Source organism: Microcaecilia unicolor, chromosome 4 (assembly GCF_901765095.1).
Source record: "Microcaecilia unicolor chromosome 4, aMicUni1.1, whole genome shotgun sequence".
Lineage (NCBI taxonomy): Eukaryota > Metazoa > Chordata > Amphibia > Gymnophiona > Siphonopidae > Microcaecilia > Microcaecilia unicolor.
Window position 1 is genome coordinate 101,574,306 of NC_044034.1, and position 18,492 is coordinate 101,592,797.

An 18,492-nucleotide genomic window follows, 5' to 3' on the forward strand; every position below is an offset into this window, starting at 1 on the left:
AAAATTTGAGGCACTGATCTCATTTGATTCCGAGACAAATTATCCTCTGTAAATCTTAAGTATGAGCTGATAGGAGCTGGAATCTACGGGGGTAATTCTTTAATGTGGCACCTTAATTTAGGAGCCGCAATGGGGCGCTTAGCGCCAGTACTATAGTGGCTGCAAGGTACTCCTAAGATGTTATAGAATACTATCATAAAGTCTTGCTAACAATGGCAGGTCAGTGGCTGGTGTAAGTTGGTAGCGTAAGTGCACCATGCAGTGTGTGTAACTAATACTGTTCTATAGGTTGTATGCGTTGCATGGTGACATCCCCATGTATGCCCCTTTTGCAGATACTCGCTAAGCGATATTGATGAGTATTTTATAGAATAGCGCCTTGCACTTATCCATATAACTGCCAATTATTGGAACCAGTGACACATGTAAGTGCTAGTATTCTATGATCAACACACATATTTTCACTTAGAATTGCCCTTTACAGCATCACTGCCAAATCAGTAAAGGAAATATTATTTGTTATATGCACCTCCATGCAGCATTCCAGCTATCATATTAGCGCTAGAGAAACCTGGAATTTGTGTTGATTGTGAAACCTTTTGAAAGACGGGCATTTTCATCTGAAACCCAAACCCAGATTTCAGTCCGATTCCGGTGTTGAATCCAAAATTCAGTTTATCTCTAAGTAAAAGCATACCACAAGAAACATGAATGAGCAATGTTTGTTTGTTTTTCTCAAAAAGGCATAGTCGTGAGCTACGTAGTGTCATGTTAGATATCTTGATTTTCATAGTTTGGCCATAGACAGGTAAATTCTTCACTCTAGCATGTTTGAATCTTTTCATTCAGCTGGTGTGATAGTGAGCAGTACCAGTGATTTTTTTAAATTTAGTTATGCTTGATGCTCTACACCAGTGATTTTATAATTATGCACTTGATGTGCTGCACCATTTTCATTATACTTCTGCTATGGCCATTTGTTTAGCAAGTGTTTGAGATAGCTCTAAATAAATTCAGCTACCTGTAATTAATTAACAGATTTGTATTTTCTTTTCAACAGACTAATCCATGATAGAGAACTTACTCTTTACGACGGCACTAGATTAATAAGAGATGATAGATATCAGCATTTAAAAGACGAACTGCAATTTTCTGATGAAGTATTACAAAAGAGGTAATTGCTCCCATACTTGGAGGTCTAGAATATGCAACTTAGGGCTATCAGTAATTCCTTCATGCTTGTTGTTTTATGACGTTTGAAAAACAGTTGCAAGAAGTTTAGTTTATCTTCTACTTATGAGGGTAAATTTTAGCCATTGTAGGAAGCTTGCAGACCCGTGGCTATGTCCTCTTATTCTCATTTTTTCAAATCCTCAAACCTCCTCTTCCTTTACAACCCTAGACCCCAGAGGTCACATCCACCCTATTTCTGTTCTCCTTTTCACTTCTCCCAGTCTCAGAATCATTTCACAGATCCCAGAACTTCGCCTTCTTTCTCACTCGCTGTGATCATGGAGCTTTCTTCCTTTCTTTCTTTTTTCTTCCCCAGTCTTCTCAGCTTCTCCCCTCTCTATCCTCAATCTGCCCTTCCAATTTTCGTTCTTCCTTTTCTTATCCCTCTATGTTTTCTATCTTTGAGACTCCATCTTTCTCTCCTCTCCCGTCTCTGAGATCTTGTTTCTTTCCTACACCAGTATCTGAGATCTCCTATCCATAAAACTCCCAAAAGAACAAAATAAATTCAATGGGTAAATAAGCAAGTTGGAAAAGTGCTTTACTTCTTATAAAGGGAAATAAATATATATGTCTTAAATTATGCAAATGTATGCATGTATGCCATGGAATTGCTGTAGATCTTCAGAAACTTGGCAGCAGAATTTTCTTAACTGTAGCTCCAGAATCTATCGCTGAGCTGCTGCAGGAAACTTGGGGTTGTGAGTATAGTCCAACTTAAGGAGCATTTTATGGGTGTGATGGGTCCAATAGTACCTTCAGCCCTATCAAGAGAGACAGATGCAAGGGTCAAAGAGGTCTCCCAGCTGGAGTCAGGTTTGGCATATATTTCAGAGGTCTTGTATGACCTGAAAAGGGTATCTGCCAGAAGGATGGCAGTTGCAGTTTCATTATGAAAGCACTTGTGGTTCAGGAACTGGGCTGTGGAGGCAATGTTGAAGTTCAGGCATAGCAGCCTTCTTTTTAGGGGCAAGCTCCTATTTGGTGAAGATTTGGACAAGTAGGTAAAAGATCTTGTGGAGGTCAAACAGCAGACCCTGCCGGGATTAAAGGGGCAGGCAATCTTCCATTGTCTGCCCTCTCTGAACTTTGCTCAGTTATCAGCTGGTGATTAAGACGCTGCTAGTAAGACCAGCTGCAGTGTATTGGTATGTGGTGGTCTGGTGATTAGCAGTTTCCATTTTGTCCAGGCATGAGAGTTTGCTCCGCCCCTACTCCTTAGTAATTCCCTTATCTTATTTGTCCTGTTTGTCCTAATTAGATTGTAAGCTCTGTTGAGCAGGGACTGTCTCTTCATGTTCAAGTGTACAGTGCTGTGTACATCTAGTAGCGCTATAGAAATAAGTAGTAGTATGTTAGACACTGCCGAGATTAAAGAACAGTGGCTAGTGGCGCATTGCCAAAGTCGTGCTTCTTAACGTGCTTTTTTTTGTATAGTGATGTGCACAGCTTTTATGATTTACTGAAGATCTCTGTAGTTTTATTGCTGACTGATTTCCCAAGGTGTTATTGCTGGGTCTAGTAGCTATTGGACTTTTGAGGTATCACTTTGTATATTTTATAGTTATGTTGCGTGTTTGACTTGATTGCCGATATATAGTCACTTGGATAGGACTGTCAACGAAGTTAGTTTTCTAGTTTAGAAACTTGTGCTTTGTTTATTGGATTTTATTTTTTATTGTTAATTTGTAGTGATGGGTTTTATTAAGAAAATGACTTTTTGTTCCTGGGACTCTGCATCTAGTATTGAGCTGGAAACTATATTTACAAATACCCCAATTCTGTCTGATGATCTTTTATATAGATCTGGAAAACAGAGAGCTAGGAGTCCAAGTACTTTAATTTTATCTTTTTTGCAGTCTTTACAATTTGATACCCAACATAGAGTCCCTACTCATGAGAAAGGACATATGTTGGATCTTCATTTTGCAATTAACTTCTGTTTATTAACTTTTTGTGATTGGATACTAGTGATATGGTCAGATCATTACTGCTGTAATTTTACCCTGGATTTTAGCATGTTTGTGGACAGGAAAAATCTAGAAGTACAAGGCTGGGCAGAGGTAATATTGATGCAAATAATTTCTGGTCTCAGGTTATACCTTTATTAGATACTGCTGATGCCTGTCCAGAATTTTTTTATTATCTAACTGGAAATCCTCGATGTCAATGCTTCCCAAGTCCAGATCTAGAGTATGCCTTGCCAGTTAGGTTTTCAGGATATCCACAATGAATATGCATGAACTTGATTTGCATTCACGGTCTCCATTATATGCAAATCTCTTCCATGCATATTCATTGTGGATATCCTGAAAACCAGACGGCAAGGGCTACTCTAGGACTGGACTTGGGAAACACTGCTCTACATTGCAAATTTTAAATGAAATTGCTCCAGAACGTACAATTAAATCTTCTAAAAGACTGAATTCCCCTTAGTTTTCAGCCGAGTTATTAGAATTAAAGAAGGAATGTCGTCAAATTGAATGAAGTTGGCGAAAATCTAAACATGAACTAATGAGGGTAAGCTGGAAACAAGCTTTCAAGTCTTACAAAGCTAAATTGAATTTAACTACCTCAATGGGCATTGAATGTCCTAATTTGCCAAAACTTTGGCACATTACATTGTAATTTGAAAAGTTCTGCTGTAGCTAATTTAACTCAGCCGTCTGCAGACTCACTGGCTGAATATTTTGCCTCTAAGGTATATAATATTTATTCTTCTTTTCAGACTTCTATGGAGTTTTAATTACTGTTGTGTTGATTTATTTAGCTGATCATACTGTTTTAGAAAATGTTTCAGCTAACAGGGTTTGGTCTAGATTTGAATCGTTTTTTCTGTCAACCTCTAGTCCTTTGGTAAATAGATTATCTACATCTGGATGTCCGCTGGACAGTATAACCAAGGAAAGAAGTACAACTGGGCCTTCAAGACTGAGGGGGGGATGCACTAAAATCGTTGTTAGAGCCGTTCCGTACCGAATTCCATAGCGAATCGGTAGGGAACGGCTATGAATCAAGGAAAGGGAATGCAAATGAGCTACTCATTGTAGCTCACTTGCATTCTCTATTCCATCGTAAAACTGTTGGCCAATCCGCCGGTCAAGCATGCGCAGAGCAGCAAAGCGTTATGCTGGCTGCTCTGCGCATGCCAAATATGCCTCAAGTGCCAAGTGCTCGTCAGTGTCAGCCCCGCGGGGGCCGGGCTCTGGAGCAAACGTGAGCCCTTGGGCTGCTGACGAGGAGCGGCAGCAGCAGGCAAAACCCACCAACCAACGCTGGGCAAGTACACCGGCACCGGCAGGGACTGCAGGCACCGCCCAGTGAGCCGGAACACACGGACTGGAATCCCCCGGACTGGAGGACACAGGACTGGAACACACACCGGACCGGAACACACTGGACTGGAGCGCACCAGACTGGAACACACACTGGACCGGAACACACTGGACTGGTCCGTACAGCTTCACCTGCGCTTGGCCACTACCCCCCCAAGGGTTGAGCCCTTGGGTTCGAGTGGCCGGCAGGACTTACCGGAAACCGGATGACACAGGGACCAGGACTGGAAACAGAAGTACTTCTAAATCCTAAACTGACCTAAGTGCTCCCAAGCCCTAAACCAGCAGAAGTGTTCCTAACAGTAAACTGACAAAAGGACTTCCTAAGCCCTATACTAAACAGGAGCTCCTAAGCCCTGTTCAACAAAGGGACTTCCTACGCCCTAAACTAACAGAGCAGGGAACTAAACACAAAGCTAACACAGGTGCTACTAAGCACCAAGCTACAAGCAGTGCTCTACAACTCTAAACTAGCTAAGGTGCTCCTATGCACCAAACAACCAGAAGAGCTCCTAGCACTAAAAGGGAAGACAGGGGAGCCACAAGGAAAAAGCAGGGAAGCTAACACATAAGCCAAAAGTGCTTCCAAAGCACCAGACCCAACCGTGCTTCTAAAGCACCAAACACAAACAACAAAGACTGCAATGCTCCCAATAGCACAAACGCCAGAAGTACTTCTAACAGCAAACTCTGCAGTGTTCCTAACAACACCAAACTCTGAAGTACTTCTATCAGCAACAGAGCTTCCAAAGCCCTATACACAGCAATGCTTCCAAAACCAAGAGGGAAAAGCAGGGGAACCACAAGGGAAAAGCAGGAAAGCTAAACACACAGACACCAGTGCACACTGCACTAACACTAACCTGGACCTATAGCAAAAGCAAGCAGGGAAACTAGACACAAAGTCAGAAGTGCACACCGCACCACCCTACCTAAAGCAAATGGAACCGTTGCAGGCTCTGAAGGACACCACTTCCTTATCAAGGCCCTCCCTGATGATGCCACACTCCCTAGACCCAGGCAGCACACTGAAACACAGAGAGCACACTGAAACCCATAGAGGCCCAACCCACACCAATGCAGCACCGTGAAGCACTTGAAGCCAGTACACCCAAAGAGAGGTAGAGCTAACTCAGTCCACACCCACAGCTGCAGTAAAGTGAGACAATTAGAGTCATGCTGCTGGAAGCTGCCAGCACCGAGAGAGAGAGCCAGCTCAGAAAGGACAGACAAAAGAAACAAGCCAGCTAAGCTGACCACCATGAAAAAGGTAAGTTTGAGAGGGGTTATGGCCACAATCATAACAGTCAGGAGCGTCCTTTATGGACGTTCTGTATTATAAAAAAAAATCACAGGCTCCGATGCTGCAGGCTCTCAGCTGAGAGACCCCCATTGTGAGAAGCACAGCAAACCCGTTCGTTCATTGCTGCTACTACGGTCAAATGTCCATCTTTTCCCCCTCCTGTGAGGTAACCCTGGCTCTGATGCTGCAGGCTCTCAGCTGAGTGAAGCACGGCTAAAAAAGACGTTTTTATTATTGGCAAGGGGGGAATGGTGGCCAGAATGGACGCCCAACCAAAAAAAGTCCATTTTGGCCGTCATTCCCCCCTTGCAATAATAAAAACGTCTTTTTTTTAGCTGTGCTTCACTCATCTGAGAGACCAGGAAGTCCCTGAGCCAATCACAACGCATTTAGCCGAGCTAAACACGTTATGATTGGCTCAGAGACTTCCTGGTCTCTCAGCTGAGTGAAGCACGGCTAAAAAAGACGTTTTTATTATTGCAGAGGTGAATGACGGCGAAAATGGATGGCTGGCCTCAACTGCACTTTTGTTTTTATTATGGGGGGGGGGGGGGGGTGGAATGACTTTTATAGCGGTTTTTCATCAGTTTTCAATCCCGCACAGCCCCAACGAGAGGTACAGACCTCTCGTTAGAGTTTCCAGCGTTAAGGCAATCGGAAAAGCTTAGTGCATCTCATTACAATACGGTTTCTACACAATTTGCTCATCTGCATTCCGTTTTCGTTAGCTGCTACCGTCGTCGTAAAATGGCTTTTAGTACATGCCAGGGTTTACTACTTGCTCGTTAATTACGCGTTAATGGCTTGTTAGGTTTAGTGCATCTGGCCCTGAGACTAACAAGAGTCCTTTTATTCTGGAAGTCCCGACACGGGTCGTGTTTCGGCGTAACAATGCCTGCCTCAGGGGTAAGTCACAATACACTGAGGCACAGAAAAAGGGAACACTGTGAAAGCAGGTTCGTTACAGTGGTAATGTGTCCTAAGAAAAACAAATGCTTGTACTCACACCCAGTTGTGCTTCTTTTCCGGGTTGCTTGTGTCTGTGTACTGTTCTACCCTCTCTTCTGTTACCTCTTATTTGTTAAAACTCCTTCATATGATTTGTTAAATTGGCTTGCTTTGTTTGTTAATATCACTTTACGTTTGGGCTGGCTCTCTGAAGAAATGAGAAGTATTGTTTTAACTGCAATCTCTAAACAGCTTAATGGTGATCTGCCCCAAACCTCCAATTTCAGGCCAATTACTAACATCCCTTTCCTTACAAAGTTGGTTGAGTTTGTGGTTGGACTGTGAAATATTGCAGGAAGACCTTAGGAAATTGGAAGACTGGGCACCCAAATGGCATATTAAATTTAATGTGGACAAATGCAAGGTGATGCACATTGGAACGAATAATCTGAATCATAGTTACCTGATGCTGGGGTTCAGCACTCAAGAAAAAGATCTGAAATCTTCTGGTTAGTGTGCGGCGGCAGCCAAAAAAGCAAATAGGATGCTAGGAATTATTAGGAAAGGGATGGTGAATAAGACCGAAAATACTATAATGCCTTTGTATCGCTCCATGGTGTGTCCGCACCTTGAGTATTGCATTCAGTTCTGGTTGCCGTATCTCAAAAAAGATATAGTGGAATTAGAAAAGGTTCAAAGAAGAGCAACCAAAATAGTAAAGGGGATGGAACTCCTTTTGTATGAGGAGCTAAAGAAGTTAGGGCTCTTCAACTTGGATACGATTGAGGTCTATAAAATCCTGAGTGGTGTAGAACAAGTAGAAGTAAATTGATTTTTTACTCATTCCAAAAGTACAAAGACTAGGGGACCCTCGAGGAAGTTACATGGAAATACTTTTAACACAAATAGGAGGAAATATTTGTTTCACTCAGCGAATAGTTAACTCTGGAACTCTTTGCTGGAGGATGTGGTAACAGCGGTTAGCGTATCTGGGTTTGAAAAACGGTTTGGACAAATTCCTGGAGGAAAAGTCTATAGTCTGCTATTGAGGCAGACATGGGAAGCAACTGCTTGCCCTGGGATTTGTAGTATGGAGTGTTGCCACGATTTGGGTTTCTGCCAGATACTTGTTACCTAACATGGCCACTGTTTTTGTAAAACAGGATACTGGACTAGATGGACCATTGTTCTGACCCAATATGGTTACTGTTATGTTCTTATAACTTCAACTTTCAAACTATTTGGATAAATACGTGTTACTGCTCAGTTCTCACTATGGGTTTTGTTGTTTTCATAGTACTGAAACTTTGTTGTTGTCACTAATCACTGAGGTAAAGCGGGTGTTGTGCAGAGGTGGTGAGGCAATTTTGTTGCAGTTTGATATCTCTCTAGCTTTCGATACAATCAATCACGAAATTCTATTAAGATTTTTGGAGTTGGGTTAGCAGGCCCAGTTTTTAGCTGGTCTGTATAGTTCCTGAGAACAGACAATATTTGGTGTTGAAAGATAGTACTTATTCATCATCTTGAAAGCCCCCTTGTGGGGTACTGCAGGGCTCTCCTTTCTCCCCTGTTGTATATAATTTATATATGAGCTTGCTTGGATGAGTTTCTTGGAATTCAGGCGAGCTTATGCTATCATATACTGATGATATTTTTTTGTTGATTCCGATTAATCATGATACAGGTTTTGTTTCTTCTGTCATTGATGATTCTATTAGGAGTATCAGAGACTGATCCACCTCTGTACACCTAAAATTAAATGCTGACAAGACTGGAATTCTATGGTTTACTCTTAACTTGGCAAATATTCCACAGTCTATTCAACTTAGTGATGGAATTCCACTAAATATTGAAAAGGTATCGAAGGTTTTAAGGATGTTATTGGATTCCTCTTAAGATATGGAACCTCAGATTAATAGTTTGGTTAGGAAAGCCTATTTTAAAATAAAGCAGCTTCACCTACTGTGTTCTTATTTTTTGAGGGATCATTTTAGAATTATTGTGCAACTTTTGATTTTAGCTTTACTTGACTATTGCAGTTCATTATATTTAGGTTTAACTTCTAGACTGATTCATAAAATTCAACTGATCCAAAATTCAGCTGCTAGACTTTTTTGCAGGTCTCCTGGTGACCATGTGATTCCTCTGTTGGGGGAGTTGCATTGGCTGCTGGTAAAGGCTACGATCCATTTTGAGGTGTTATGCCTAGTTTTAAAAACTTTGGAATGCAGTTGCCCGGAGGATTTTTGGCTTTTCCAACGATTAGATATGTTAGATTCAAGGCTTTATTTTCTCATTCTTTTTTGTTTTTCATAGTTTGTTTATGGAATAATCATCCTTTAAAATTACTTTTGGTGAAATGTTATTATTCTTTTCGTAAAGCTTTAAAAACTTATTTGTTTCAGTTTAGTAACCACTATTTGGGGTTTTGCCAGGTACTTGTGACCTGTCTTGGTCACTGTTGGAAACAGGATATTGGGCTAGATAGCTATTCTTATGTTCTCATGATCTTATGTTCTAAGATTTGATTAATTGCAATTTATCAGTGATGTAGATTTTGTTTAGATTATTTTATTTGAATTTTTGTAATTTCCTGATGTTTTGTTTTAGTTCCTTTATTGCAGTGGTTCCTAAACCTGGTCCTGGAGGCACCCCAGCCAGACAGGTTTTCAGGATACCCACAGTGAATATTCATTAGAGACATTTGCATGCACTACCTTCACTGCATGCAAATCTCTCTCATGAATATTCATTGTGGGTATCCTGAAAACCTGTCTGGCTGGGTTACCTCCAGGACCACTTTTGGGAACCACTGTTTATTGTATCTCATCTTGAATCTCAAATTGAGAAAGTTGGCGGGTGATAAGTCTGCTATAACATAACAGGCACAGGAGCACTGCAAGGTCAGCTTCATTTTCTGTCTGTATTTGTCCTTTTGATCGATAAGAAAGCAGACTCTGCAGTTTGAAGAACCTCCAGTGCCTGTAAGGGCACCTTATGAAGGTTGAGGGTCCTTTTCTTGGTTGACTGGATAGGAGGTTGGCTGTCCTATGATCTCAAGGAATGGACCCAGATCATATCAGAGCAGTGGTTCCTAAAATTTGATATGTGCTCAAATTTTCCCACCCTCTTGAGGATTCTTTTGTTGCTTCTCCCTGCAGCAATCTGGCCAAGTGGGCACCTTGGAAGGGCTGTTGCGCATGAGCCATGAAGTAGCTCTCTCTGCCCCTTTCCTCCTTAGGCATGGGAACAATTGTTTTGTAGTTCCAAAGAAGGAAGGCACTTTCTGACCAATTCTGGATCTCGAGTTGCTAAACTGGACATTGCGGATCATCCTCTTCTGCATGGAAACTTTGCACTTTCATAGTGGCGGTCAGGAAATGGGAATTCTGACATCATTGGACCTCAAAGAAGCATAACTGCATATTCCACTCTGGAGCCTCTGTTCTAGGAGGCTGCTTCAGTTTCAGGCATTCCTCTTTGGGCTCACTATGGTCCACATATTTTTACCAAGGTGATAGTGGTAATTGCAGTGTCTTTGCGCAGAGAGGTTGCTTCCCTACCAGCTAGCTCATTTGGGCAAAGTTGGAAGTGGAGAGTCAGTTATCCGGAGTGCAAGTGATACATACGGTTGGGTATCAATTTCAGGAAGAACAGCTTAAAGCCCTCCTAATGCCTGGAATACCCAGAAGGGTCAAGAACAGGTGAAGTCACTTAATGAAGAAGGACTTGGGGTTATATGCAAATCCTGGGATTAATGTTGGCTGTGATCAACTTGGTCCCATGGGCATGGGTGCATATTCAGTGTTGCGGAAGTCATTGCTGGATGGTTGATCAGCATAAACTCAGAGCTACAAACTATCTCTCCTATGGACATTGCAGGCCAGGGTCAGTCTGGTTGCTTGTTGAGGAGCAAGAACTTGATAAAAGGAATGACCCTAGAAAGTCCCAGCTGATGATACATTCCAGTCTGGATGGCTGGGGAGCTTAGTATTAGGACCAAGTGGCTCAGAGTTGGTGGTTATTGTCTGAGGCTAGTTTGCTGATAATCTGCCTAGACATGGGGGCCATTCACAGAGCTCCGCAAACTTTTAAAACCCTTGCTTTGGAACAAGGCAGTCAGGATTCTATATGACAAAATGCCACGATGGTGGCTTATCTCAACTGACAGGGAGGCACAAAAAGCTTAACTGTAACCTGGAAGGCCATGTTGAATTTATTTTTTATGGGCAAAAGCCTATCTCCAAACATTGCTTGCATTGCACATTACGGGCACCAAAATTGTGTAGGTAGATTTTTTTCAGCAGACGTCCTAAATCTGGTGGAATGGGAATTGTCCAGGGAGTCCTTCTCTCTCTCATCAAATCCCAGTGGTGACACTCTGGCGGTAAGAAAGCAGAATGTGAAAGCTTCTTAATTTTTCAGTTGTCAATGAGTGTGAGGTGGCGGGAGTGGGTGCCCTTCTACAGGAATTGCTGGCAGTAGTAGTTCTGTATATGTTTCCTCTATGACCACTGATTGACTGCACTGGTCTGTTAATGAAAATAAGGAAAGTGAAATTTGACTTATCTGCTGTTTTTTTCTTGGAGTTTTACTAGACCAGTCTAGAGCCCTTAGAGAAGCTATAGTAGTGTAGTGTTTAACTGTCTCAAAAATGAAAACAAGAGAAAGTAAGTAAATTTTGAAGAGTGCAACAATGGTGGTCTGCTGGAGCTTCATTTTGGGCTGGCTGTTCTTTGATTTTGAATTTATTTATTTTTTGTTTGGGGGGGGGGGGAATTGGAGGGGGTTGCTGGAAGTCTGTGGATCTTTGTTACCTAATACTAACTGGATCCTCAGGTGTACCACCTTACAGCTTTGGCAGATTTGTGTATATCTGCAGGCAGGGGACCTAAACTCACTTATCTGGACTGGTCTGGTGAGTCTTAGCAGGTAAGTCTAAATTTCACTTTTTCTCACTTGGTTCAGGTTTTTTTTTTTTTGAAGGCTATAGTTCACATTATCTTTTTTTTTTCTTTTTTTTTTCTCATGTAGTTTCTGTCCTTTGATATGTTCACTGATTGCCTTTTTCCCATTCTTATCATGTTTTCTTTGCTTGTCATGCCTCTGCTGTGTTTTATCTTTTGCTACTTGTTTTCTGTTTATTTAGATCTCTTGACTCCGTGTGTTCTCATAATTTAGGTCGTATGCTTTGCTATTTTCTATTCAGATTCTCTGCCTTTGAACTGCTTCTGCTTCCCCTTGCTTTAAACATATGTTTTTCCTCCATCATCTTCTTGAAGCACATGTGTTATTTGTTTATCATTGATGTCTCCTTGCTGTTCTATCAACACTGTCCTATTTAATGATGATCTTATGATTTTTGTTTTACTCGTGTCATGTACTTTGATTAAAAATGCTAAATAAATAAAGTCATGTGCAAAAGTTTGGACACCCCTGGTCAAGTTGTACGTTTTAATGAATCTGTAAGTAAACAAATTGACAAAATCTGTATACACTACAAAATTAAGCATGACATCTTTCTGTTGATTATTATTGGTTTGCAGTTTTTTTAATACTTATCTGTTATCAGGGTGCTGCTGTCATCTTGGGCTTAAGGGGATTCTTCTATAGTCTGCTGCCATCCAGATTTGGAGTTTCTTGTTGTGGGTGCTGATGATTGGGAGAGCTTTTTTTCCCTTCAGGTGTAGCAGATGTCAAGTACAGTAAGTGTTAGTAAACTACAGAAGCCCAAATCCTTTGGCTACCAAGCGTGGGGAACTTTTTAATTGGCGGTGCAAGGAAAAGCATGTCTTTTCTTCAGTTGAGCATCATTTGCTCTCGCCTATATAAGTTTTCTGCTTGTGTCCCACTTTTCCTCCCCTGTATCCCACCTTCAACCCCCACATCCCCAATTCAAAAGGGTTATCCATCTTAATGTTTTGAGATGGAGCACTTATGTTCTTATTCCCCCTTCCTCGTGTATTCAGCTGCTTCTGGACCAGTTTTTCCTGCAGGTACTGCTGTTATGCAAGCATTATGCAGGCAGTGCTGCTGTACACCCTAGTCTGGTACTTGTGGCGCTTCTCTGCATGTGCCCTCATTTGGTTGGTCCTCATGCCTCCGGGCCCGGTTCAATTGCTCCTTTTACTTCCTCCTCCCTGTCCTACTGTGGGTCTTCTCTTGCTCCTCCTTCACTCTGTCATTAATATCGCCAGCAGCCACCCCTCAGTTGCCACCACACTGTACCTATTCACCAGGCCCACTTTACCACATGCACTTGTCTGCTCCTTTCCCAACATATCCTCTTCTGTTAAAGACCATCTGCCATGGTTTCTAAATTCATATCACCTTTGTTTAACTAAATTTTCCTTATCATCATGCTGATCAATCCATAGACTGGTGGGTTGTGTCCATCTACCAGCAGGTGGAGATAGAGAGCAATCCTTTTGCCTCCCTATATGTGGTCATGTGCTGCCGGAAACTCCTCAGTATGTTCTCTATCTCAGCAGGTGGTGGTCACACACAGCAGCAGCTCTGGCTAGGTCTCCAAGCCTAATTTTTAGGTTTTGTTGAGTACCTGGGGTTGAGGGCTCTTATTGAGCAAGTGCAAACCTGGTGGCGCCAGGTCCCTCCTTTTCTCCCCCCTCCTGCTGGCTCCGTTTAAAAAAAAAAAAAAAATTTTGGACGTCCTTAAAGGCGTTTATTTCGACGTTTATTTAAACGTTTATTGCAGCTACTCACTGGGACACCAGGTCGTTACAGCTTGGAGCGAGAAGCAGGTAATTTTTACCTTTTTATAGCGGGCAGGGGGTTCCCCAATCGATCTCCACGTGGCCTATGGCGTCGGAGGGCGAGGGCGCGAAGAATCGCTCCCCGGACCGCGTGTGCGCTTCTAGCGGGGATGCGGGGGTCTTAAAGTCTGATTCGCCCTTGTTGGGTGTCAGTTCGGAGGCCGGTCAGTGACCCGGGTCTTCCTCCGGTGCGGCGGTTTTTCCCGCCATAAACGCCCATCCCCCGCTGCTCGCCTCCGCCATCTTGGCCGGCCACTCTGCTCGGACGGCTTCTTCTTGGGCCGCCCTTGAGCTGGGAGACGTTAATGCCATGGCCGCCCTTGATTTGGGCGACGGCAAAAAAGCGGCTAAAGTTAAGCGCCGTTCTTCCCACGCGGCTCCTTCGCGGAGTGTCCCGCCGGACGCCATCTTGGATGCGCAGCATGTTTCTCCCCCGCTCTTGCGAGCGCCGGTTGAGGGTGCGTCTAGGGCTGTGGCCCAGGCTGCTGAATTGCACAGTCTGGGGGGTTTCTCCCCCGAGTTTATTTTGCTGCTGCATCAGGCCTTCCTTATGCAAAACGCTGCCCCTTCTCCCTTGTCCGATAAAGGGGTTGAGGCCCCCGGAAGTAAACGCCCTCGGGTGGATTCCCGGGCCTTAGAGGACTCTGTTTCCTCTGATGTAGATGAGGGCAGCGTATCTGAGTTCTCCCAACGGTCCTTTGGGGATTCCTTGGAGGAGACGGATTCCCGCTCGGATGGAGCGGATGACCCCTCTGCAGCGCGGATCTTTCGCTCAGAGGATTTGCCCAACCTGTTAGTGCAGGCCATGAGCATTTTGAAGATTTCCTCTCCAGAGGACGTCTCTCCCTTAGCCCCTGTTGGCTCCGCCATTATGCTGGGGACGAAGCGCCCGCCTAGAACCTTCCACGTGCATGATGCCATGCACACCTTAATTTCGGCTCAATGGGATGTCCCGGAAGCGAGCCTCAAAGTGGCTAGGGCTATGTCCCGCCTCTATCCTTTGCCTGAAAGTGAACGGGAGGCCTTTCTTTGGCCTACCATGGATTCTTTAATCACTGCGGTGACTAAGAAAACGGCGTTGCCGGTGGAAGGTGGCACAGCCCTAAAGGACGCCCAAGACAGAAGATTGGAGGCGGCCTTAAGGTTGTCCTTCGAGGCGGCTGCCTTAAGTTTGCAGGCCTCAGTTTGCGGCTCCTACGTGGCCAGGGCGTGCCTGACGATTGTGCAGCGGGCTTCCCCCTCGGATCCTTCCTTGAGGGCTGATTGGCCGGCCCTGGAATCGGGCTTGGCTTATTTGGCAGACTTACTGTATGATGTCTTGAGAGCCTCGGCTAAAGGTATGGCTCAGACAGTCTCTGCGCGGCGGTGGCTTTGGCTGAAACATTGGTCTGCGGACCACGCCTCTAAGTCCCGCCTGGTTAAGTTGCCTTTTAAAGGCAAGCTGCTCTTTGGGGTCGAGCTGGACAAAATTGTGACCGATCTCGGCACGTCTAAGGGCAAGAGGTTACCAGAGGTCAGGGCTCGGGCCAGTGCTCGCCCCGGTATCTCCAGAGGACGGTTTCAGGAAGCCCGTCGGTACCGCCCGGGCAAGTCGGGCTCCTCTGCCCCCTCTTCCTTCAAGAGGAACTTCTCCCCCAAGCAGCATTCCTTTCGCAGTGACCGCCGTCCCGGAGGTGCGCCCTCCGGTCCTCCCCCAGGGTCTCGTACCCAATGACGGGGTCCTGGTCCATGGCCCAGTGCAGATTGGAGGACGCCTGTCCTCGTTTCTGGGCGAGTGGACCAGGGTAACTTCAGACGCTTGGGTGCTGGAAGTCATCAGAGACGGCTACAAGCTAGAGTTCTGCCGACCCTTAAGAGACGGGTTTGTACTCTCTCCCTGCAAGTCTCCGGTCAAAGCTGTGGCAGTGCAGCAGACCTTGGACAATCTGATCCGCCTGGGTGCGGTCATTCCGGTGCCAGAAAATCAGCTTGGCAAGGGACGTTACTCCATTTACTTTGTGGTACCAAAGAAAGGAGGTTCTGTACGGCCTATCCTCGACCTCAAAGAGGTCAATCGGGCCTTGAAAGTTCGGCACTTTCGCATGGAGACTCTCCGCTCTGTTATAGCGGCAGTGAAGGCAGGGGAGTTCCTGGCATTCTTGGACATCAAGGAAGCGTACTTGCATATTCCCATCTGGCCTCCTCATCAACGCTTTCTGCGTTTTGCAGTCCTGGGCCGACACTTCCAGTTCAGAGCCCTCCCGTTCGGGTTGGCTACTGCTCCGCGGACCTTCTCCAAAGTAATGGTGGTCATTGCGGCCTTCCTGCGAAAGGAAGGAGTACAAGTCCATCCTTATCTGGACGACTGGTTGATCCGAGCCCCCTCTTATGCAGAGTGCGGCAAAGCTGTGGACCGGGTGATTGCTCTTTTGAGCTCCCTGGGGTGGATCATCAACTGGGAGAAAAGCCAGCTGCGCCCGACTCAGTCCCTGGAGTATCTGGGAGTTCGATTCGACACCCAAGTGGGCAGAGTGTTCCTGCCGGACAATCGGATTGTCAAACTTCAGGCTCAGGTGGACCAGTTCCTAGTAGCCTCTCCGCTTCGGGCTTGGGACTATGTGCAGCTGTTGGGCTCTATGACGGCCACGATGGAAGTAGTGCCCTGGGCCAGGGCTCATATGAGACCACTACAACACTCTCTGCTGCAGCGCTGGACTCCGGTGTCGGAGGATTATGCTGTGCGCCTTCCCTTGGACCCAGCAGTGCGCAAGGCGCTGAGCTGGTGGCTGAAGACAGACAAGTTGTCTGCAGGGATGCCTCTTGCGACCCCGGAGTGGATTGTCGTCACGACGGACGCCTCTTTGACGGGCTGGGGAGCCCACTGCTTGGGAAGGACAGCGCAGGGGCTCTGGTCTCCTGCAGAGGCAAAGTGGTCTATCAACCTCCTGGAAATCAGAGCCATTCGGTTGGCGCTTTTGGAGTTCCTCCCGGTACTGGCGTTGAAGCCAGTACGGGTCCTGTCGGACAATGCCACGGCTGTGGCCTATGTCAACCGCCAGGGAGGTACCAAGAGCGCCCCTCTAGCCAAGGAAGCCATGAATCTATGCCAGTGGGCGGAAGCGAACCTGGAACAGCTGTCAGTGGCCCACATTGCCGGAGTCATGAATGTCAAGGCGGACTTTCTCAGTCGCCATACCTTGGATCCCGGAGAGTGGCAGTTATCGGCTCAGGCGTTCTTGGACATCACGAAGCGCTGGGGCCAGCCGAGCCTAGATCTGATGGCGTCATCGGCCAATTGCCAAGTGCCGCGCTTTTTCAGCAGAGGACGGGACCCTCGGTCTCTGGGAGTAGATGCTCTTCTCCAACAGTGGCCGACACAGGAGCTTCTCTATGTGTTCCCGCCCTGGCCCATGTTGGACAGGGTACTAGACCGGGTGGCAAAGCATCCGGGCCGAATAATCCTAGTGGGTCCGGACTGGCCCAGACGTCCCTGGTATGCGGACTTGATAAGGCTATCAGTGGCCGACCCTCTGCGGCTGCCAGTGGAGCAGGGCCTGTTGCATCAGGGTCCCGTGGTGATGGAGGATCCCTCCCCCACGGCCTGGCTATTGAGCGGCAGCGTCTGAGGAAGAAGGGCTTCTCAGACAAGGTCATCGCCACTATGCTGAGAGCGAGGAAGCGCTCTACTTCTACTGCTTACGCCAGGGTTTGGCGTACCTTTGCAGCGTGGTGTGAAGCAGGCTCACTTTCTCCCTTCACTGCTCCAATTTCTTCAGTGCTGGCGTTCCTGCAAGAAGGTCTGGAGAAAGGCCTGTCGCTCAGTTCCCTTAAAGTCCAGGTAGCGGCTCTGGCTTGTTTCAGGGGCCGCCTGAAGGGTGCTTCCCTGGCTTCGCAGCCAGATGTGGTACGTTTTCTCAAGGGAGTTAATCACCTGCGCCCTCCTCTGCACTCAGTGGTGCCTGCGTGGAATCTCAACCTGGTGCTAAGAGACTTGCAGAAGCCGCCTTTTGAACCCTTGTCGAGGGCATCTCTGAAAGACCTGACGTTGAAAGCAGTCTTTTTGGTGGCTATCAGTTCAGCCAGAAGAGTTTCCGAGCCTTAGGCACTCTCATGTCGAGAGCCTTTTCTGCAGTTTACTGAGGCAGGAGTGACTATTTGCACAGTGCCTTCCTTCCTGCCCAAGATTGTTTCTCGCTTCCATGTGAATCAGCAGCTCTGTCTCCCTTCCTTTCGTAGGGAGGACTACCCAGAGGAATACTCTGCTCTCAAATATCTGGAAGTCAGACGAGTCATCATCAGATACTTGGAAGTGACCAATGATTTCCGGAAATCGGATCATCTGTTTGTCCTGTTTGCAGGTCCTCGTAAGGGTCTGCAGGCTGCTAAGCCTACAGTGGCAAGATGGGTCAAGGAAGCCATTGCAGCGGCTTATGTGGCCACGGGGAAGGTGCCGCCTATCCAGCTGAAGGCTCACTCTACTAGAGCTCAGGCGGCCTCGATGGCAGAGGCTGGGTCCGTCTCCTTGGAAGAGATTTGCAAGGCGGCAACTTGGGCATCGGCCCATACCTTCTCCAGGCATTACCGCTTGGCTGTGGCTGCTCGGGCGGAGGCCCGGTTTGGAGCTTCAGTGTTGCGGTCAGGGATTTCAATGTCCCGCCCTGGGTGAGTACTGCTTCGGTACATCCCACCAGTCTATGGATTGATCAGCATGATGATATGGAAGGTAAAATTATTTATCATACCTGATAATTTTCTTTCCATTAATCATAGCTGATCAGTCCATAGCCCCTCCCAGATATCTGTACTGTTTATATTCTGGTTGCATTTCAGATTCAAGTTTAGTCTTCAGTTCCTGTTCAGGAGGACTTCGTGTTCAAGTTTTTTCAATTGGATTCTTCAAGAGTTGAGACGAGTTTGT

General features: G+C 45.9%; 1 protein-coding gene across 1 annotated transcript in view; it reads left to right on the forward strand.

Annotated features, from left to right (window-relative positions):
* VWA8 (von Willebrand factor A domain containing 8) overlaps positions 1 to 18,492 on the forward strand; it is a 483,817-nt gene that overhangs the window by 106,944 nt on the left and 358,381 nt on the right. The window contains exon 14 of the mRNA XM_030200545.1: positions 1,061 to 1,174. Within this exon, the coding sequence (XP_030056405.1) occupies positions 1,061 to 1,174 (114 nt within the window). The remainder of the gene's footprint in view (positions 1 to 1,060; positions 1,175 to 18,492) is intronic.